The sequence below is a fragment of the Drosophila subpulchrella genome, chromosome 3R (assembly GCF_014743375.2).
Source record: "Drosophila subpulchrella strain 33 F10 #4 breed RU33 chromosome 3R, RU_Dsub_v1.1 Primary Assembly, whole genome shotgun sequence".
Taxonomy (NCBI): Eukaryota; Metazoa; Arthropoda; class Insecta; order Diptera; family Drosophilidae; genus Drosophila; species Drosophila subpulchrella.
The window spans coordinates 5,595,346-5,618,645 of record NC_050609.1 but is presented as its reverse complement, the minus strand read 5'-3'; the positions used below and the strand labels follow the sequence as shown (position 1 = coordinate 5,618,645).

Here is a 23,300-nt window from a genome sequence, read left to right as displayed (position 1 = left end):
TTAGACACCTTTTGAAATGATTTACAACTTATAAAGATAATTGGTGAAAATCGATTATGTCTAAGAGCGTGGTTTCTTTGTTATCTTAACCAAACTCACCGCACGAAGGCGTATCCCTTGTCCTTGAAGACGCGGATCTCCTGTATCGCGCCGTAGGGGGCGAAGGTCTTCTGGAGGACCTCCTCGCTGAGGGCGGTGAGGGCGCTGTTGACGCCGCCCACGTAAACGGTGCAATTGGAGGGACTGCTCTGATTGTAGACCTCGTCGAAGGTCAACGGCTTGATGTTCTCTGCGGTGGAAAAAATGGGGAATATATGTTACCCAATATATGTGTGCTTGATGGATCTGGTTTTAATGTTGCCGCCTCGAACGACAATTTATGGAAGGCTGTTTTTCTGTTCGACTCGCGTTTTTATTCGCCAGCTGCATGATTAATATGCAAATTAATTAACGGATTTACCCGCAACAACGGCAGCAACAACAACGCAACGAGAGCAGCCTCGGCAACGTTTTGGTAATTAAAATAACCGCATGCACTTAGTCAATATGCTTGTGTGTGTGCGGTTCCTACTCGTGTAAACGTGTGTCTGTGTGAGTGAGTGGGCTGGAGTGGGCGGGGCTGCAACACCATTTACCGCTGCTTTCTTGTTGTTGCCGTTGCATATTTAAAATTGTTGCGGTTGTTATTGCATTTTTTATTATACGTATTTTGTGGATATACATTTTTCGTATGCCGTTTTATTGTCGCCATGCTTTTTGCACTCACTGTACAGGGCGTACACTACGCTCCACATATATAGTAATGGTCTGAAACAACCCCACATTGTCGTTGTCGTTGTCGTTGCCCTGATTGTTGTTCGGTATACGCCATGAATGCACGTATTTGTATGCAAAAGCAACACTAATTACTTCCTTTGAGGTTAAAACTAAATTTGCACTTTTAAAAATAATGTCAGCTTCGCGTGTTTATGTCTTTGTTTAGTTTTTTGGGTAGTATTTCCACAGCCACGCATTGTATGCCAGGGATTATAGCCCTAATGACAGTTGCATAGATATAGATCGATGTGGCGGGCGATATGGATGTGGATATCGGGCCAGGAGAGAACTTTGTAGGTCCAAGCCTACTTAACATGGCCTGTTAATGGCTGCCAACTCCTGGCCATTACCTCCTTTTCCGCCCATCAAAATGCCAATGCAGGATGTCTGGATTTCTGTGTGTGCGACTGGTTTTTGTTCCGCCTTCGACTGCGCAGCAAACATGCCAAAGAAAACACAAAAATATGGCTCAATGACATGCAACAGGATTGCTGCACACACACGCCACGAAACAACAACAATCACAGTTCCGCTTTTCCTGGCGAGGGTGCAGCCGAAAAACTGGGAAAACTAACAAGCTCGCAAATACTTTTGAAAGCTTTTGCCACAAATGTATGCGCTTTGGCCACGCACACTCACGCAAATAAGGACTGCGGCACCCGGAAAAACTAGATTTACTATACAAAAATTTAAATTTCATTTTTAAGAACAAAGCTTCCTAATTTTCCTGGCTTAGCTCTAAATTAATGGTATTAGTTCTTGCCATAAAATGGAGTCTTTATCCTTAAAACAAGAAATAAAATATTTAAGAAATATGTATAGTTAGTTGATTTGTATAGTTTATTGCGAATGTCGTTTATTTTATGTATTATGCACAGTAAAAAAGTTTTAAAAAATTTAGAACTGATTTTTATAGGACTATTTTTCTGAGTGCACTCCTATAAGGACTAACCGAAGAAAACATAGCATACCTTGCAGCGCCATGTTTCACTAATTTGCACTTTGGCTTTGTGTTTGTGTGCGCCTTCACTTCGCCCCGTATTATTTCCACTTTTTGTTTTCTCTAATTTCTTTTTTACGCTTTTAAATAGGTGTAATTAAATTTTGAAAATGCAACCAACGAGCCTCGCATATTCACACACGCCCTACGTGCTTGGGAGCCTTGGCGTTTTGGGTTAACTTGGCCAAGTTTCATGTCCGCAGCAAATTAAAGCACTTTCGGCCCAGTATGGCCATAATTATCGCACATTTTTGTCTACGACAAACCATGTGCATTCCCATTTCCCCGTTTTCATTCCAGCAGGAACGGGGGCAGACACAAATAATTGGAGTCTGGTCAGCCCGAGGGCCATTATGGGGCCAAACAGCAAACGCCGCCGGCGCAACGGCAGGTGCTCCCATTTTTGCCGGCGATTTGAAATTTTAATGAGCAATTATAGGCATGTAAAACTAAATCATGAAATAATCACCAAATCATTAACATAAATAATTCACATTTTTACACGCAGCAAAAACAACACGAGCCTTGAGGACGTGGCCAACACTTGAGTAAATTCAAAAGTAATTAATATGCATGGAAATGCTTTTTCAACAGGGGCGTGTTCTATGGGCGTGGCAATGTGCTAACAAGAACGCTGGTTGCCTAATCGATATCTTGAGTTTCCAGAAATTTGTACAGAATTATCTTGAAAAATTGCAGTAAACTTTAAAATAAATTTTTTACTTCTTACAAATCCTTTTCATGTTTTTATTTTTACAAGCTATTTAAGGAAAATCCTTGGTCGAAACTAAGCTCATATTTAACTTCTTTCAACCCTCATCATATTTTCTTTACCTTTACCCTAAGGAATCTACATTTTCCTAGAACCTGAACGCAGTGAGGCATTTAAACTTTTACTTAATTGTGCGCAGCTCTGCATAAAATGTTGATTTATTGCGTCAACTGGCAACTGCCATGTAACGAGTTCACGTAACTCCAACTTTTGCAAATATTTTCCCAGCAAGTTGGCCAATAAACCACCCACACAGCCGGGTCAAAAGTCAAATAGTTTCGGCAAAGAAATTTGTCATACAGCAGCGTTGTCGTCTTTTGTGCGGCGCTGTTGTCGGCATATTGTTTCTGGTTAATTAAGTTATTACCATAATGAGGTTGCAGGTATTTCGGGTCTTATTTATGGGCATGCACTGTGGACTAGAGTCGGTGGGTCTTGTTTGACAAAGGTAAAAACTTTGCAGGAACTTTCCCTTTTTACTTGGGGAGAATGGGCCATAAAAAAGGGCCGCGGCAAATGCGTTTGTTATAAACCCCTTGCGATGAGGAAGGGGTACGAAAAACTCTTAGCTGGGGACGAAATTGCAAAGCGTCGCCAAAATTGTCACAACTGTAAAATGCGCAATTGCGCCGGATCGTAAATCTTGTCGCAACAATGGGGCAGACACATGAGTGGCCCACTAAACGCGGACGGACGTGAAATGTGCAGCCTGCTTAAAACATAAAAATGCCGGGGCCAACTCGATGGGATTGCCAAAAGAATCGAGCAAAGTGGCTGCGTAAAACATGAAGTAATGCGAATGCCAAATGCGAAATGAGTTGAGTGCTACAAATCGTAAAGTTTCGCCAGCACTCGCTAGGAGGGCCGTAAAACCTATACTCATTTTCCAGCCCCTGCATATGTGAGCGGGACATAAAAACCCTTTAGCGATTGTATTGTATTCTATGGCACAGAATGCCGACTCAGCCTATCCAGGCGATCAAAAAATCAAAATTATTTCGCTGTCAAATTGCTAATAATAACTTGTATTACAACTACCCCTCGGTAATTCTACTTTTCCCTTATAGAAGAGCACACACAGAATAGAAGAGCAGACAAAACCGTGACACAGTCAAATAAACAATGAGACCAATAAAAATACGCTTAAGCTTTCATAGGCGTTTTTTATGACAACAATATAAATGCAAAGGGAGAATATTATATTCAGGAAAGTCCCTTTCCCCATCCCCTACGTTTTTCCGAACCCTTCAACAGTTTTCGGGCCTTTGCACGATAAATTCCACCTTGACTCCAACTATTTTCTCCAAATATTCGTTGTATAACCCTGTTTGTGGGGGTGTGTGAGTGTGTTTGGGCCCTTTATGATAATAGTTTCGTGTTGGCAAAATTTATTTATCTGATTCGCTCCGGCTCTATTGGATGTGTGTCTGTGTGTCTAACAAATAAAAATTATGTTAAAACATGCAAATATGCGTTAAGTTTTGATTTATGAAAGACAAACGATGGGGAAACCCTGCTCGTGTTTGTCCGCTGTTAATAATGATTACGCCCCGGACTAAGTACAGTGGTCGGCATAAGTATTTTGACAAAATAAAAGTTAAGTATACTCATAACTTGAATTTACTTCTTGTAAACTATAGGCATCAATGGAAAGGTAATTTCAATGCCGTTTGAATGATACAATACATTTCTTTACCCATTCAGTACTTATTGAAAAGGACGAATTTGTGTAAATCAACTTTGAAATTTAAAAAAAAAACTTTTTTCCTCGTCTTGAAAACTTAAATTTTTTGATGCAAAAAGTTTCTTCAAACAAAAATAATAGTAACTGCAAAAAGAATTTTTCAAATATCATTTTGCTTATATTTTTTATGATTTTTTGAAAATGCTTAAAAACAGGCATTTGAGCCATATTTTTGTCTTTTTCATACAAATTTTTTCCGACATTGTCACCTTCAAAAAATCATAAAAAATATAAGCAAAATGATATTTGAAAAATTCTTTTTGCAGTTACTATTATTTTTGTTTGAAGAAACTTTTTGCATCAAAAAATTTAAGTTTTCAAGACGAGGAAAAAAGTTTTTTTTTTAAATTTCAAAGTTGATTTACACAAATTCGTCCTTTTCAATAAGTACTGAATGGGTAAAGAAATGTATTGTATCATTCAAACGGCATTGAAATTACCTTTCCATTGATGCCTATAGTTTACAAGAAGTAAATTCAAGTTATGAGTATACTTAACTTTTATTTTGTCAAAATACTTATGCCGACCACTGTATATAGTTACGTTTGGGGTCGTCGGCTGTCTGTGCGGTTGACAACGATCCGTGGCCATAAATTGGGGGGCGTGTCGCAGGGCCCAAATGAAAATTGATTTGCCGGTCCTAATTGAATGGTTCTAGACGGGGTTTTCTTTTTGGGTTATTTTTTCCTGTGCTAATTGAAAAAGTTTAAACCAAATTGGGTACAGCCCATTACGGAAATTAAGCGCGTGCGGTTAAGAAAGGACAAAAATATTAAGAAAACATAATCTGGCAGAAAATTTGTGCGACGTTTATAAATAGCGAGCGGTTTTCCTGAATCCCCCACCCCCACTTTTCCACCCCGAAGATTTTCCAGCTTCACTTTTGGCCCTGGCATTGTGCCTGTGTCGGTCTACCTTTGGCATTCATTGCCATAATTTCCTGTAATAAGAACGACGCGTCGTCTGGGTCTCAGTTCGGGTTTGGGTTCGGGGTTCGAGTCCGGGATCGAGTCCGGGTCCCCAAGTCCGCCGTAGTCGAAAGTCCGGAGTGTACGCACACCGGAAACTTCGTTGGCCTGCCGACTGGGGTGACACTCATGATTTCCTTACCTTTACTCGCCGGCGGTTTCCGTGTGGCCCAATTCGTGCGAATTGAACGGGAGCCAAGCCACTGGCCATTCATGGCCGTAATGGCGCTCTCGGCTTCCTGCGGGGCGATAATGAAGACAGAGAGACGGTCAGAAGCAGAAAAGGAGTCAGGGGACACGGTGGAAAAAATCAGTTAAGTGAATCTTTAAATAACTTTAAAATGATACAAGTAAATCAGTTGATTTTCCCTGAATAACAATACAATGCATTTAAAATCCATAGTACTTAAAGACAAAACTTTTCTACAAATCCTGGGATAATCAACAGAAATGTATCACATATTAAAATCGTTAGACACAAATGTTTGCTAAAGAAATCCATAGAAATCTGAAAGCTCTTAAAAAGGTGCTCAAAAAAATGAAATTAGGTAATGATACAAATATTTCATGCCTACTTTTAGACACCATTAAAGATGATCCCAAAATCTTAGTGATTTCTGTGGCAATATTGTATGGTTTAAAAACTCAAAAAATAATAACTTATTTTAAAATATAAGTATTTCTAACTTTTTGGAATTTTTTTCACCGTGCACAGCACCGAAATCAAAATAAAGAGCCTGCGCACGACTGCATAAATATGCACTTAAATATGCTAATGCCAAAGGCGGTTCTTACCGATTTCTTGATGAAGGACACAAAGCCATAGCCCTTCGACTTCAAGGTTTGTGGATCGCGTACCACGCGACAGTCGCTGCAAGAAAAAAAGAAACACGAAATGTAAACATTAAAGTCCCGAACAGAGTTCACCAAGTCTTAAATATTACTGTGGACCTCCTGCCACCGAACGGAAGTGCTGGCAAACTTTAAAATTTATGCAAATTCCTAATAAAGACATCTCTCTCGAGGACTTCGTCGGACAGCCCGACGTGTTCAAATATTTCCGTTCAAGTACAAAATACAAATATATTCAGTCTGTGTTTGCCGTCGTGGGCGTGGCCCCTTGTAATTCGGAAATTAGAAATCTGACCTCATGCTGGAAACTTTTTATTTATCTTGCAGTTTGTGAAAGGGAGGATTTGGGCTGACAAGGAGTCAGGAAGCCGGGAAGTCCAGTCAACTCATCTTATCTGAGGGCTTTAAGATAACGATAAAGTTTTTGATGAATTTCTCTTTTCCGACCCGTGATTTTTCTACCCCCTCCCAAAATCGAACTACGCTCATTACAGTTACAGGGGGGCAAAAGGACCTGCTCGTTTTGGTCACTTACACTAGTGACCCGGCACTTGTGCCAATTGGCCAACTTCCGACTCGGGGGCCCCAAATTGATTTCCCCCAGCGGCTGTACGACTTCTCATTTGGACAATTGGGGCCTCGACACCGCACTAAAGCGGGCTGCCAGGAAACTTTGGCAATTACCCCCGGTCCGGCAGTTTACTTTTCATTTATGAAGCATAAACCACAGCGGCGGCGGCGGCGGCGAAGTTGGCGACGCTGGACGGCAACTTTTTTTTATGATTATTATAAGTAAAATGCCGAGAGAACCCGTCGGGGTTTTTGGCCCAGGCTTTGGCGTTGGCCTCTGGACTTATTAAATATTCACACGCGCCTCGCATTTAACAAAACGAAACAAAATGCGCTGGGACTCCGGCTCCCACGAAAAACATAATGCCAAAACCAGGCAACAATGCCCGAAAGAAAAACCAGAAAAAACAAAGCCAGCCCAGCCCAGCCAAGAAAAAAAGGGCAAACAACGCCAGGCACGCATAAAAGTTTTGACAGCCGGGAAGGGGACATCTTGATCCCTGGGAGCCGCACGACCGAATCCCGCCGACTTTGTGCGTTAAGCGTTTTGACATGTCGGCTAGCAAATCGACTCGGGTCCCAAAGAAAACCCAAAGAAATAAAGTTCTTTAAGCCGGTCCCATACCACTCCCCCTACTCTCCTCTCCTCACGAAATCTTGGAAGATAATCAGCTGGCTACGTGGGCTGAGTTTTCGGGGAGTATCGGCGATAATGATGTCAGTGATAGCCATCCCAAAAGGTGCCAAACGATTGTTCAATAGGCCTAAAATCCGTAGCCATCGATACGGTTGTCAACGGGCACTGATGGGTAAGGTGTCGGTACTCCTTCCTGACACATATTTAATTCATAAATATTTATTCTATTTATATCTTTGGTAGACAAAAATCATTTCTTTAAGTTACACACTTTTCCTTTAATCTTTTATACGTAATTTTAAGCCGCATTTGATCCAAGACATGACCAATTCATTAGCGAATCCGGGGCACCCTTTAACCCAATCAAGGCCAGAGTCATTAGAATGATTTTGGAATTATTAAAATTTAAATTGGCCATCGGCAGTGAGATGAGCAGAGCAGATTCGCTGATAGACTGGCTGACTGGATCCTTCGTTTCGCGGTTCAAACAAGAGGCAAATCTGAAAATCAAATACTTTGGCGTAATTTTTGATAAGCCGCCGCAGGGCCTCCTTTTGTGGGTGGATAGGGATGAGGAAGAGGTCCTCCCAGGAGACGGACTAACATTTTGACTCGAAACTTTGCGATTAAACAGAAGTTAATTAAGCCAAGTTTTTGATGCTGTCGTTGCCATGGGACAGGCGGTGGGTGGTGGCTGACTGGGCGGTAAGTGGTTGTGGGCGGGCTAGTGACTTTGCCTTTTCATGCCGAAAAATAGCAACTTAAATATTTGAATGCCCCATCTTGTTGCCTCGCCTTTCCAGGCGACACTTACAGACAGCGAAAAGAGTTCGGCCAAAGTGGCATTTGCATAAATTCATTTTTTGCCGCTCGGTTATGAATTTTTTATGGAGTACGGAGTGCACGAGCCTCCTCCACACGCGCCTGCCAATAATCAGAGAATGTGTGACAGGAAAATTGTCACAAAAAAAAAGGAAAGGGGAAAATACGAAATAAAAGCTGCAAAATACGGGGAAATGGGAGAAAGGCAGTTCCAAGTTAACTGGCAAATGGAAAATTTGCATTTTAATACTTACGAGATTTCGCCGAATGGTGTGAATGCTTCGCGCAATTGCTGAGTTTCAATTTCTGAGCTCAAGTCGCCGACAAAGATGTGGAATTGTTCTGCAAAAAAAGAAGTGGGAAGAGAGTGCCAAGTTGAGTATCGGGTTTTCTCGCAGATTTTCACAGATTTTCAGAGACTTTTCCGGGAAAGGGTTGATGCCGCTGGCGCATCGTGAATCGCACAAAATATGCGCCAGATAAAAACGCAAATCAAAAGAGAATCCCAAGTCATGCGCTTTTATTTTGCAATTTATTGCCAGCGCTGACGCTGTGCTTTAATGCATATTCATAAAAAAAGTGAAAAAAGAAAAAGCACGGAAAAACCAAAGGAGGGGATATTTCTCATATATAATTTTATGCTGCATAAGCAGAGATAAGTTAATTGAAATCACAAAGGAGCCGCGCAGATTGATGGGCTCAAATAGAGTGGGTGGCTGGGCGGAAACGATGACAAAACTTGCCGGGTCTCTGGCGAACCCACTCGGTATTAGTTTTTCAGAAACGTCGCGAAAAACTTTGCCAACTGCGCGTCTCCTTTGTGCCCCTTAACCGCCACCGCCCCCTGAAGAACGTCCCCATTAATACTAATTAACCCATTCATCTAAGTAAACTTTCCACGCTCGAATCTTCTGGCCCCATCATCAGGCCAAACATCGTGTACACATGCACAAACTCAAAGCCATTCGCTGTCATGCAGGCTGCACAAACACAAGTGCACTGGGTGGTGATGTTCCCAGACACCCAACCACCCATGAAGTCAACCTCTGCCCCACTAAACACTCTAAAAATATATGGAACTTTCAAAAATATTCTATCATAAGTCTTTGTGAAAGGAAGAAATTCTTTCTGCTAATATTATTTTATCTTTTTCATAATTTTATAGGATTTTTTTTAAAGTATTATGCAATTATTGTTTAAATCTACATATGTGATAAGTAATTTTTAATACATTAATACTGTAAACTAGACATTGAGCTATGGGCTTTAATAATTAATAAATGTTTTTCCTGCATTTCCTGGCAGTTAACAGTTTGTAATTTATATACTAAAATACATTTTAAAGTGTACACCTCTACAATAAGAAACTCACATGCAAAGCAAACACACCCACACTTGCACGAATCGCAATCATTTATTATTATTTTTGTGTGCTTTGTCTCTTTGGCACAGAAAAAAGTCTCAAATGCGGAGGAAAGGAGGCGAACGTGGGTTGGGTAGGTGAGGGGTAAGTCCTAGTGGGGTGGTTTTTGGGTGGCTTAGGTGGTTCTGTTCTGGCGGTGCTCGTCGTTGTCCTTCGCGCGCTCTTGTGTCAGCTCAGTTCGGTTGAGCCCAGCTCAGCGCTCAGCGCCGAAACCCGCTGCCAAGACTTAGCAAAGGCAAAGGCAAAGGCAAAGCCAGCCCAGCGACGCACGTGGGGTGGTAATGGGTTAAGGGCCAATGCAACGGCGCCTTTTTTCGGGGGTCAACCCAGCCCCCAGCCCCCAAAACCCAAGAACCCCCTTAGCCCAACACAAACGCAAGCACACAGTGAGTTCTTACCCTAAATAATTAGCACTATTCAGCTGGGGCCCACTGACGACGTCGTCGTCGACGACGACAACATTCGAGGCTGACAACGCCGATGGGCGTGGCCCAGACCCGAAAACCCCACCACCACCCACTACCCACCTCCCGCCCAATGGCCTTGTCTGCTGCACGTGCAGAAATTAACATTTCCGGTAATTTTGCGAAAATGAAAAGCAAAGCGAAAAATTAACGGCAACGTCGTCGTCGCGGCCGCAGCGAAGGCAAAATGCGAAATGCGGAAAGCTTTTGTGTTAAATAAATATTAAAAGGAATTTCCCAGAGCCAGCGGAACTGATGGAGAAATGGAGAAAGGCGAGGGGTTGGGTTGATGAAGGGGAGGGGCAGCGGGTGCTGGGCGGGCTGAGTAAGTAGATTCGTTCTGACTGCGGCCTGTTGGCCTTTTAAAAACACAAACCAAACGAGTAAATCTCTGCGTGTTCACGTGTACAAATATACGAAGGGGCACACTGGAAAAAATTACTGTTAGGCATAATAAAAATATTTAATTTGGTGGAGAACCAAATAGACTAGTGAGAAAAACCCAAACAAAATATTTTGTAAGATTTATAAAAGTTTATAGAAATAATTATTAAATCAATTAAATTAAATCAAATTCTTCAAAATTTAAATTTAATTAACACGATTTTTTTATCAAAGCCCCATCGTAATTTTTTATGTCTATTTGGAAATATATACATATATAGTAAATTATAATATATAATATCTAAATATAATTTGTCAAAGAAAGTTCTGTAACTTAAGAACCGTCAACAGTTTTCACTCAGTGCATGCGCTTGTGTGTGCGTGGCCACTTTTTATTTAATTGGAAATTGCGTATACGCCAGCGTTAATGAGCCCATTGTAATCGCAGTGGCGGAGCCGAGCGCGGCTTAGTACTTTGAGGCGGCTTGACTCGGCTCGAGTAGTTGGGTAGTTGGGGTTATTGTAAATCAATCGTTGAGGTTCGCTCGGGTTATTGCTTTCGCCCCTTAGCACACTTGGTTCTCAAAGGTAAGAGGTAAATGGTAAAAAAATGGAGAATATCCAGGCACGCAACTTGCACGTAATACTCGGCCGTATCCCTGAGATATGTACATTCGCTTTGCGAGACAGACAAACGAGGCAGCCACTAATTGCAGTCAAAGGCCGCTTTAAATTTGCACTGAGCCGAGGGCTCGATTGGCAGCCACGCCCCCCATTTGGCAGCCGCCTTCGGTGTCAGCATGTCAAGCGCGATGGCAGCTTTTCATTTTCATTTCTTTTGCCCGCTTCCGCTTCCGCCGCTCGTATTGCCCGTGTCGGCTCGTTTGCTGATTAAAACGGTGCGTATGTAATGAGTTAATTAAGTTTTTGCCATCGTTACAGTCGCCCATTGTCGTTGTGTTGTCGCTGTCGCTGTCTTTCACACACTCACACACAGCGACTCACACACACGTGCCCATAAATTAATCATAAATCCTTGCTAGCTGCACGGCAGTTACAAGTGTTTTGTATATTTGCCGAGGACGCACCTGTCCCTTTCCGCTCGCCTGGCTTCCTGCCTTTTCAGTCTTTTAGCCTTTCTGTCTTTCTGGGCGAAAAGCGTTAACAACGTCGTGAGCCAGGTGAGTGAGCCAGGTGATTTGGCTGGCGGGGATTGCGAGTCGCCTTTGGACTAAGTGTGTCAGCAGTGCCTCCTGCCACGCCCCCTTGTACCATTTGATTAAAGACGGAAGCTACTCAGGGCGTACACAAGTGTCCATGTGTGTGTGGTGTTCAAACACTGTGGGAAAATAGGCTTGGATTTATATTTCACAAGTAATTCATTCTTTTCAACGCGAATTCTTTGTTTTTTGGCGTACGTGAGTACTTTTTTCCCCCAAAATAACTTAATTTAATATTATCTCGTTTATAAATAACGCAAAATAAACTATTTCTTCGTTAAGATGTAGTTGTTTTATTTTCTTTAATTATATTATAATTTAAAAATATAAAAAATATATTTTGATATGTTCCCTAATATTTTATTTACTGCATTATATAAACTATGGTTAGGACTATGTTTTAAATTTATCGTTTTTTTAAAATCCCTTTAATTCTTTAAGAATTTTAATGGCACTGCCTGCATATTTTTTTCCCAGTGCACAACTATCCACTTTTACGCCTTGTCCTGCCTTGCTCGGGCTGCTCCTGTTCTGTTGGCTTTAGTTGTTGTAAATTTTATGTTATCCGCTTTCATTGTTTGTATGCCTTTATTTATGTTACCCACTGCCTGCTGCCTTGGTTTACTGATTTGCCGTTGTTATTTATGCGTTTGTGCTAAACCTTATTTCCTGTTTGTCTTACATAAGCTGCAGCGCTTAATTACACGCAACCCCATCGAGGACACGATTCCGGACTTGGGCAGGATGTGGCTGATCTGCCCCCTGGGAGTTGCTAGCCCACGGCCTTGCCAAGATGTATGTGTCCCTTTCCAGTGGCATCGATCGGTGGACATGGACGTGGACCCTAATGTTTTATTGACCAACCCCGGGCCCGGCAATCTCATTTGGCAATTCACTTTGTAAGCGACCACACGGCGTATGCGTAATGGCAATTATGAACTCGCCCCAACTAAGTGGGCAGTGCATTAAAGCTAAAAGCGTTTAGCCGGCGCGGCGGTCGAAAAACCACCAGCTGACCGACTACACACTGATACCATATTCCCGCTGTGACAGTGAAAGCCCCAAACAAGCAAAACAATTTGACGCCAACAACCGCAAAACGTGCTGGCCGCCCCAGCATCCAATCCGCATTCAGATATATGGACATGGACCCAACCCAGGAAACCGATAAACCCGAGGAACCCAGGAACCCGCCCACAGCTTAACCCAAAAATTGATGAATATGTAAGCAAATACAGGGGACCAACACGCAGCAGGGTACCCTTACTATACATATACAAAAAAAAAGGATCAAAGTCCTGAGGCGCGTTAATTTTCCCAGACGTCAGCAGGAAAAGTTACGGCTGCCCCATCTCCGAACCGTAAATATGAACCAAAGCCCACAAATTATATTGAAATGTTAATAATCCAGTTGCTTAGACGTGCTGTGCCATCCCGGGATGTCCGAAAAGGACAACTCAACTGTGAAAGGATATTTACATGGAGATTTGTATGCCGCTGACTTATGACTTTGATCAAGGCCTGCCGGCCGCAAAACCCCCCCAAAACCCAATCAATGGGGTCCCCGCCTCGAGAGTCACTTATGCCCACAATTTGGCACTGCGGTTATCTGGGGGCTATACATTTGTATGAATGGTTAGCAAATCTTTAAATTAAATTTGCTTGGGGCAAATCAGGGCGCATTATAAAGTATAATGTGCTTTTAATTTCATTCATTTGCATGAAATGCGAGGGAAGAAAGCAGGCAATGGACCCTGGCCTGCTGCTAAGTGGAACTAAAAAATCTAATTAGCGTTCGCCGCTGCACGAGTCGACTTAAAGCAAACTTTGCGCTTTAATTTCATCTTGATTACGTCCACGAACTGCAGCTGCGATGCCTCTTTATGCAGCAAACTGTGAACTCTTAACTGGAAAATGCCAGCTGAAAACTCAAAAGCCAATCAACTTGACTCGCTAATGAAACGGCAGTCACTTTAAGGAATTCAAACTACCGACCCGGTGTCTCGTTGTCGCCATTAGACGCCGCCTTGCCGATGATAATGCTGATTTTTAATGCTGATTACCGCAAGCTGCCAGGCCGCAATCCTTTGCCACCTTTTTTCCCACCCCCTTGGCTTTTGGCCCCCGAGTCTTAGATAACCGAGCTGCCGGAGTCAGCATCATTTCCGCAAGTGTGCGTGGCATTTAAGTTGCCACTTAAATGAGCCCCAGTCGTTGGTATTGTGTAGGTGCACGGAGAAAATTACAAAAAGTACTATTCCAGATACAAAATGAATTAAGAGAACATTAGCATCCTGAAAAGCATTTATAAAAGGAATTTTACTGCATAAAAATTGCAAAATCTTTCTTCTCTTAAGTGGTGAATCTAAGAAAGTTCCTTTGCTTCAATTTTATTTGTTTTATAACCTTTTATTTATAACCTTTATCTAAAATTGTTGCAGACTTAAAAATTTATTAACCCATAAAATTTAATTATAATCCTTAAAACTATTTTTTTACGGAAAATAATAAAGGGGTATCCTGAAAGTACCAACTATTATTTCCTGTAATGAAATTAAAGTTATTGTGTTTCAAAGGTAAAAAGAAAGAAACATATATTAGAATCATATATAAAAATTGTTTTAGTTATATATACATTTTTCTCTGTGTAGCTCTGATGCCAACAACCTTGTGGGGCAAAGGGAGTGGGTGGTTTGGGATTGGGTGGTGCAACCTCATCAAGGCGTCGCGTCGCGCAGATCAAATGAAAATTTCATTGTGTTGTGACTCGCTTTCCCTGTCTTTGTGTCTGTGTTGGTGGTCGGGGGGTTGGGAAATTGTGCGCGGAAATTCGCTACCTTTTCATGTTTTTGCGCCTGGCTTTGAAAACTTTTGGGAGCAGTGCACTACTCCCGTATTGTTGTTTGTGCTGCCACCGGCGACGTCTTCTGCCTTCGTCTAACGTGTAAAACAATGACTCATTAAGACTCATCTAAATTCTAATGAGATTCAGTAACTATTAAAAACAAAACATGACAGAAGCAAAGGCAAACGCAAATGCGGCAAAAGGGTTGCTGCCCCCGGGGCAATCCAACTGAACCCAACCCAACCCCAGTAATCAACATCCCCGGCAGTTCTCGACTCTTATCAGGACCTGGGCTCAAGTCCTTTTTAGTGCTGACTCGACGAGTCCTCGACTTTAAGGGCCGACCAAACTTAAATCATTTGTATGCGAGTCACCCGCCCGGCCTTTAAGCAAATGTCAATAATTTGATTTAAATGTGGCAGGGTCCCACATTCCGCTCGCAGATCGCGTGCAAAATTCGCATTTAAATGCCAGTAGCCTACACTGCCTACTACGGGTATTTTCCGATTTTCCAACTTCATGGGGTTGACAATCGTGTGAAGCGACAATGCAGCACATTGGCAGTTGGCAAACCGGAGAAGACAACGAATTTGCGTAGCTGGAATCGAAAAAAGGCAGGACAGGCCAAGAAATGCAGCAAGGCTGAGGCTCTGAGTGCCGAGAACATGTTGCCTTATAAATTAGAAATCTCGCACACAGAGCCACTGCGAAGGAGAAATGGAAATTGCGTGTGTTCCGGCCTACGAACAACAAAAGCAGCACTGGCCGAAACAAAACAAACTTGGCTTAAGGAATCTAGAAAGTGCACTGGGGGAAAATGAGGTAGATTGCTGGAATTTTCTAGATTCTTTAGTAATAGTAATTTATATTGTTAGAAGTCATATTACAAAGCTAGTATTTATTATATAGTTCATAATCGGAGATCATATCGCAACCCATATAAAAACCATATTCCTGAAAACCTTTCCTTATTATTATGATTTTAAATAATGAAAGTAGATCTTAGGAGAATCGTTCTGTTCCTATTCCGTTTCTAATATATATAGGAATTCCTTTAATAGCGCATCTCTCTCTTTGAATTTCAAAATTCCTCTACCCTTTTTAAAATCCCCATATCGAAGACATATTCCCCAACATAAAACAAATTTTTTGCCTGTGCTCTTTGGGTGGCCATGTGTTTGCATTGGGTTCGGGTTAGTTATATCGCAACGCACACAAACGCACTGCAGAGTTATAGACAACATCCCCGCCAGCAACCCCCGATGAACATTTAACGCTGCTGTAAGCGTTTGTCAAAGGGGGAGGCATACGTATGGTTTTGGGCATGGGGTTGGGATGGAAACAAGCACCAGCCCCCGGAAAATGTATCTGTCGTCGTCGTTGGTAGCACATGTTAGAGGTAAACGCGTCGCAGGTGAAGGTGGACCACCCCCTGTGTGCCAATCTGCATATTTGTCGGGCGCCACGAAATGTAAAGCAAGTAAAAACCTGGGTCAAATTGCGGTTACCGTTTTTATTTTCCGCCGGTTTTCCCTCTCTTTTCCGCTTACACTGTCTCTGTCTCTTTCACCTGGCCAGTTTCACTAGTAGTTGTTGTTTTTATTGTGGGTGTATATATATGGTAGGTGTTGATATATCCACACTTACGGGGCCTTTCCCTTTATATCGCCGTGTCACTCGTTATAGTACAGTAATAGTGATACTCCATTTTTACCCAGATCCTACATGACTCGTACATTTGGGTTAGGATAGGATAGGATACGATTCGGGTTCGTTGGGCGTTGGAGTGTTAATTGTAAATGTTTGTGGTTCTTTTTTTAGTGGAAAAACTGGCAAGTGACTTCATTTAGTTTCGCACGTTTTCAGTTAATTAATTTGGTTGAAAAGACAAAGGAAAGGTGTTGAAGTGGGTGCAAAGTGAGGTCATTTCGAGGGGTGGCCATATAAGATAATTAGTTTATTTAAGGCATTCATACATATTTTTTTAAAGCATGTGATATCTATATATCATATCTAAAAGAAATAAAAGTTTAAGTCTGGCTCCAATCCAAGGTGTGTTGGGGGGTTATCCCCATTTTCCTGTAGCAAACAATAAAAATGGCCAAAAAGCGAGAACGCACAAAAAGGCGAACATGAAATTCAAAACTCGTCGCTGAATGAAATGTTGAAATTGCACAACCCGCGTCTAGCATTTGGCTAACACATACATGCAAAAGCGGCCGGCAAGCTGACCGTTACCCCCTTTCAACCTACCCCTCAACAGTTTTACCAACCTTGTTACCTTTTTTTTGGACAGCTGTGCAGCTGCTGCACTTTATTTCAGTCACTTGCTTTCCATTTTTTTCCGAAACTCTCGTTCTTTTTTTGTTGGCCACGAGTGGCTTGTTTTTGCCATGTTACCCCCACTTTTTTTCTCTGTGTATATGTGTGTGTTTGGACGCTTTCTGTGGAGCTCGCTTTTGTGTGCAAGTGCGGTCATTTAATTTCGATTTGTGTTTTAGATTGTTTTGAGTTGCATTTGTTGATTTTTGCCATTTAAATAGAAATTTTTATTTTGTACACGTTCCCGTGGCCGTGGCCCCCAGTTTTGGATTTGGATTTGGGTTTTTGGGCTTGGGGTTTGGATGGCCGGCTGCAGCCGTCGCCAGTTGGCCAGTTTTTTGTGCCGACGTTGTTTTGGCCCGACTTTTTTCTCTCGTTTTTTTTTTTATTAACGCATGTCCATGGGGCATTGGCAACGCCAGCGAGCGCCGGGCAAATTGGATTTCTTTTTTCGGACATTTGAAACTGACGAGCGCCGACCGGGGACCACGGATGTGCGGCATCAGCAGGGACCTAACTCAAAATATATGCAGCTCCCGTGCTGTCGCGGCCCCCAAAAAAGAGACCACCCAACCACCCAGAACCACCGTTTCTATTAGCTACGCGCATTCATAAGAGCGGAAATTTAATCTATGCCACAGTCGCGTTCATTTGCCCACTTCTACATTTTTTTTCCCCATTTTTCGATTTTTCTCTTCATGTTTCGCTTTTGTCAATTTAAAGCTGCCGGCAAATGCTATCAACTCGCAATGTTCGTTAAATATTTAAATTGGCGCAGAACTAATGAAATAAAACCAATGCGGGAGCGATGTCAGAGCGATACCCAAGTGGCTTCTGTTGGTTAAATTTGTGCCGGCTGCTTGGTTCGTTGGTTTGCGCTCGTTTGGTTTAGATGGTCTTTAATGTCCCCGGGGAGTCAGTGGGTTAAGGGTTGGAATTTAAAACGCCCACATATTCCAGTCAGGAATGGGTCATGTCACGTTGGCTAATAAGGGGGGTTACTTTATAAAACCAGTAACGATCATAAAATGAGATAAATATACAAATCGTATAAATTATGTATTAATACATTCAATGAATATTAAAGTAAATGTAATATTTTTGATACCAAATATGTGCTTGTAATAGCGAAATTTATTGTGCAATTTACATTATATAAAAACTTGTTAGCTGCTTACAGCTAAATTTATGCCTTAACATTTTATTAAAGGTTTAAAAAGCACTAAATGATCTCTTAAAGTTTTGACTGCTTAATGACAGCCCTAATCTGTATTTTCTTTTTGCAGTGTAAGTGGAAGGGCTTCAAAGCTCTGCATTCAGCTCACGTAGCATCTTGCTTTAAATGCTTAAATAGAAGCAAAGCCAGCCGAAAATCAACAATAACAAACGAGCCACAATCCAGGAGGCACACTCGCACACGCAGGCCAAAAATTGGCATAAATAAGTAAAAGCGGCAACAGCGCCAAAGTCAACGTCAAATTCGCCATATTGCGCATATGGTGTGTATCAGTGTGCCAGTGTGTGTGTGTGGCAGTCCTTTCCTTACGTGTGTGTGGGGGTCCTGTTTGTGTATTTACTCAACTGCTGTACCCAAAGCGCACTTGAGTGTGTATCATCATCAACATCAGCTGCTCTTCAGCCACCACCCAGACCAGAAGCCAGCCAGACCAGCAGCAAAAACCCGGACCAAGTTGAAGTTGCCGACTCCGCCGGCAGCACTAAAGATACAAAGCTGCAGATACAGCCAGAAGAGTCCTGCCCACAGGATCCTAGGCACCCGCCACCCGCCACCCTCCATTTTCTCCATTCTGTGGCCACTACAGTGACAGTATCTTTGGATGCTTAACAACATTACAAGCTGACTTATGAAAAAGGGAATGGGAATGGGAATGGCGATGGCGAGTCCCCTGCAATTTGACTTGACTTTTACGTATCGTCAAGTACTTTTCTGGTTTTGCCCACTCGGGGGACATTTGTCAGTCGAGAGACGAATTTAATTTCTGCCATTTTCCGAGCGATGTCTGCTCCTCAGATATGAATTGCAATGAAAGTCATACTCGACATGTATGTATGACTAGACGAGACAGATTCCACAAGCCAGTTGTTGCGAAATGCGGGTCGGTCTAGTCCGGCAAACTCGTTTTTAATATGTGCAGATAGCCAGCAGTGGCCAGTGGGCGTACGCAGTGTATGCGTAATTTTATTACAACTGCAGTAGCAGAAGCTACGAATGAAACTATTTTCTAGCCCTCTTTTGTGGGCGTGCGGCTGTGGCCTCCCCTCACTGAATTCATTTCGCATTTAAATTGCTGTTCAGAGAGCAATTAGCCGAAATTATTGCTGCTACGTGTGCATCGTCACTTGGCATGGCCAAATTAGTGGAGCCCGGGCCACCATGGCGAATGCTTAATGCGAACCCAAAAGGGAGGCCACGGCTAAACAAAGAAAAAAAAACAGAAACTGCTGATTTGCGGTTTGCCAATACCCAAACGATGCGAGTTCCACAACCACAACGAAATTCCCAATAATTTACCAAGGCCCAGACGACCGCAAAAAAGAAAGCCCGAGAAGATGGCAGAATTATGCCAAAACAAATCAAGCAAATGAAAATATCACAGCCACAAAATCAGGGAAAGACACACGCAGTGCTGCTCAGTGGGTGGGATTGGAAATGGGTGCTTTGTGGGTGGTGGGGGTGCCGCAAATGCTGTGCTTAATAGGCATCAGCTGGGTATTAAGTTGTTGTTTTTTGTCATCGTCTTCGCCGCTTCTTGGCAGCATGACAACCTTTTTTTTATGCGACTGGCAGGCAAGGAAGTAAGTCCCGAAGTCCTGAATCTCAGCCGTTTTGACAGGCGTTTGCCCTCGCCCTCCGAATCCAACAAACAATTTGCGGAATGCCATTAGGTGACGCCTATTGCTGAAATTATCTCTGGCTTCTAGGGGTTTTTTTCCCTTTTGTGTGGCCAAATTTCAATCACCTCGTCTTTTGTTAACCTCGCAGACCTGGCCAAATAGGTAATAACAAGTTTGGGGTGCGGTGCACAAAGGCATAAAGCCAAAGAAAAGTATTGCCTACTTTTGTGGGCACACACAATGTTAATGGGTTTTCTTGTGAGCGCAGAAAAGGGTTAATAGAATGAAATAAAATTCATCAATTTCGCATAAGCCCTGGGATTGTTTACAAATCATTCAGGCTGCTACTTATTCAACACCCCAGACCAAATTGCATTAAAACTTTGATGTCTGCCACGGGAAAAAAAAGGGGAATACAAGGGCAAAGCCGAAAGAAAAAATTAAAAATTAATAGCAACTGGCGAGTGCCAATGGAAACCACAATGCAGCGGACAGAAACAAAAAAAAAAATGAACAACAACTGCGCAACAAAAAACTAAACTAACTAACTAAAAAACTATTGAGTGCTGGCGTCCCAACACTTCACTTTTCCACCCCTTCCACCCTCGATTTCTGCAACTAACAAAAATTTCTAATTTAAAAGTTTTACGCCCAACCGCCGACGACGAGCGACGAGTGGGGCAAAAACAAAAAGTGGGTGGGAAATATGGCCAGCCGAAGCTGGAAAATAGAAAATAGCAACAAAGCCATAGACACACAGACACATAGACGGCAGACGGCAAATAAAAACGCAACACACAGACACATACGAGCAGATAATGCAATTCCCGCCCAGGAAGAAGAAAGTGGCTAGCTGCAATTTTGTTGCTGCCGACTTCGTCCTGGCTTTGTCCTCGTCATCGCTTCGTCCTCGTAGGCGTTGTGTTGTTCTTGCCCACATCGTTAGCAATGCTCATCGGCAACATTTCGTCAGCTTCCGCTGGTGGGTGGTGCTGGGTGGTTGGGTGGTGCTGGGTGGTTGGGTGGCTCCCGGCGGGTTAAGGTGGGGGCGGTGGGTCAGCGGAACAGCCAGTGAGTTTGCGGCGGTTGGAGGAGCGCGTCATGCGCGTTGGCCATCCTGCGTGGGCTGCACCAGCAATCGCAATCGCAAAGGCAAAGGCGACCGCCTCCTGTCACTCGCTCCTCCTCCTTCCAGCCACTATTTTTATATGCTGGCCCAGTCTTTGTGGCACTCGCCCCCGGGGGTTTTAGCCGGATTCGGTGGTGATATGGTGGTGGTGGTGGTGGCGTTGGTTCAGGGCGAGCGTTTGTCATTGTGCATTACTTTTAGCATGCATCGCGGCGCGTTCTGTGATGCAACAATGTTGCCCGGCCATTGTTGTAATTTGCTTGTTGTTGTCCGGTTCGTTGGCTTCAGCTCTGGCCGCTTACACGGAGAAAAATCAGGGGGAAGTACAAAATTGTACATTTAATAAGAATTTTTAAGCCTAAAGAAAAATCAGGGGGAAGTACAAAATTGTACATTTAATAAGAAGGTAAGCCTAAGGTATCTTTTCGTCGGCTGAATATCCATAAAAAAAATAATTCAGAAGGTAATGTTTATTTCTCACAACAAAAATATTACAATTATTTTAATTTATAAGTCCTTATACAAAAATATTTATCCAAAGATGGGCTTTATAAAAATATATATATTCAAATACTTAGCCATATCTTTAAATATATTTACCTCCTTAATAGGTATTTTAAAAACTTTTCGAATTCGGGTTCGAAGTTTCCAAAAAATACTTTCAGTGAACCCATTTTTTTTACTCCTCCAGAAATTTTACGATGATTTTCATTTTCATATTCGAATCGTGTGCTCGTGCGGTATGGGGATAGCTTGCAAATCGAATTATATCTGCTGCCACAATGTAGACAGCGGACAAGGCCGCATTACAATGCCTGCAGTCCTGCATCTCGTCCTTTTTTTCATTTTTTGCCCTCTGCCCTTTGGCCTTTGCCGCCCTTTGACCAACACTCTGCTTTAAGGCTTGCGGTCCTTTTGAGCCGGGGCTCTAGAATTACCTTACTCTTGAAATTGGCTGCCAAAAAAGCCATACTTTTATGACCCTGTGTACGAGGCTTCATATTTCATTTTTTATACTCGCTTTTTAATATGTATTTTGTCGTGCATAATGTTGACATTGTGACGCACTAATAAACATAATTTGCTCATAAAATACGTTTTATTGCGCTTGCCTCGTATCAGTTTGGATCCAGGGATCCATGGTGTTTGTGCAGCTCGAGTGAGTTAATGTCGATGAGCGATGGTTAATGGCTGGATAGGCCGAAGAGATGGCGATAGACGAGACAGGTATAAAACCCAAATTGGGTGTTTGAAATGAAGGACCTTTGGGGGGTTCATTGACCCGCCTTTTGACCATGTCAATTGCCACCGTCTCCTCTTACATAATTAATTGCCAGTTCACAAGGGGGAATGTTTTTACTCTGCTCTGCTTAAAATCACATTTTCCCATTTCCCCACCCAGAAACATTTTTAAATATTTATTAGCAACAGCTTACAAGCTTCATCCTGTTTTCCCCGAGCTTTCATCGTTCGCCGGCGTTAAGTAATTTCGTTATTTGCCAAACATGCGAACGACCGACCGGTTTGGGGCCACAAATCCCGACGAGCTACGCCTTTTGATGCCATTATCTTACTCAGCAGCCTTGTCATCTCATAAAGGATGCCTATTATAAATTAATTTTTGCCAGCCGTGGCTTTTCCTTGCCATCCTTATCGCCTTTATCACTCTGGAGAGGGCCCGCACCTAAATACCGAGCATACCAAGCATGTGTGCACCCGACTATATGACTATATAATTTTTTGATTTAACGCAGAAGCCGCTACTGATGCTCATGCTGTCGCAACTTCTCAAAAAAACACCCTCATGCTTTTATTTTCGTTGCCCTGCCTGGCGAAAGTTGAAAGTTGTGCTGGTGCTTTCCCGCTTTTCCTCCCGCCTTCCCGGCTTTTCCACATGTGTGACATTGATGCCTGCTCGCGCTGTGTGAGCTGTTTTATTGTTATCATTAAAGCGTGCCACCTCACACGATTTGGCCCCTCGTTCGACATGTTGTCTTTGTCTTGGCCCTGGGATGCCACCAATGAAGCCCGCATCCTCGAGGCGGCCTCAACAAGTTTGACATGGCACTGGGTGGGATTTGGGAGCCGAGATCCCATTATGATTAAAAATTGCTCTGCCAGGGCTTATCTTTTGCGGCTGGCTGCAATCATTAATGAAGCAGAAAGTGATTGCCCAGGGCCATGATTAATTGGTGGCTAAAATACGGAACAGTAAGGGAGTGGGAGGGGGAAAAATCAAGGGAAGAGCTCCCTGCTTTTCGGGTGTTAACTGCATTCCATTCATCAACGCTTGCCAACCGCAACGAGCAGCTGGTTACTGGGGTTGGGGCTAGGAGAAAAGCGGCAGCAGATGCATTGGAAATTCAAATAAAATTTACCACAGTTTCTCGTAACTTTGTCAACGATGCGCAACATGACGCTGATGTCTGCCAGACATCTTGAGTGGGGGAAGGGCGGGGAGGAAAGGCGGAAAAGT

The 23,300-nt window shown here is 42.8% G+C and overlaps 1 protein-coding gene across 5 annotated transcripts in view; it reads right to left on the bottom strand.

Moving 5' to 3' along the window:
* Positions 1–23,300, bottom strand: part of LOC119548884 (oligouridylate-binding protein 1C) — a 63,053-nt gene that overhangs the window by 5,700 nt on the left and 34,053 nt on the right. For all 5 annotated transcript variants that reach the window (XM_037856533.1, XM_037856543.1, XM_037856522.1 and 2 more), the window contains 4 exons: positions 8,436–8,523; positions 6,096–6,171; positions 5,443–5,539; positions 100–289 (listed from right to left, as the gene is read on the bottom strand). In XM_037856533.1, coding sequence (XP_037712461.1) covers positions 100–289; positions 5,443–5,539; positions 6,096–6,171; positions 8,436–8,523 — 451 coding nt within the window. The remainder of the gene's footprint in view (positions 1–99; positions 290–5,442; positions 5,540–6,095; positions 6,172–8,435; positions 8,524–23,300) is intronic.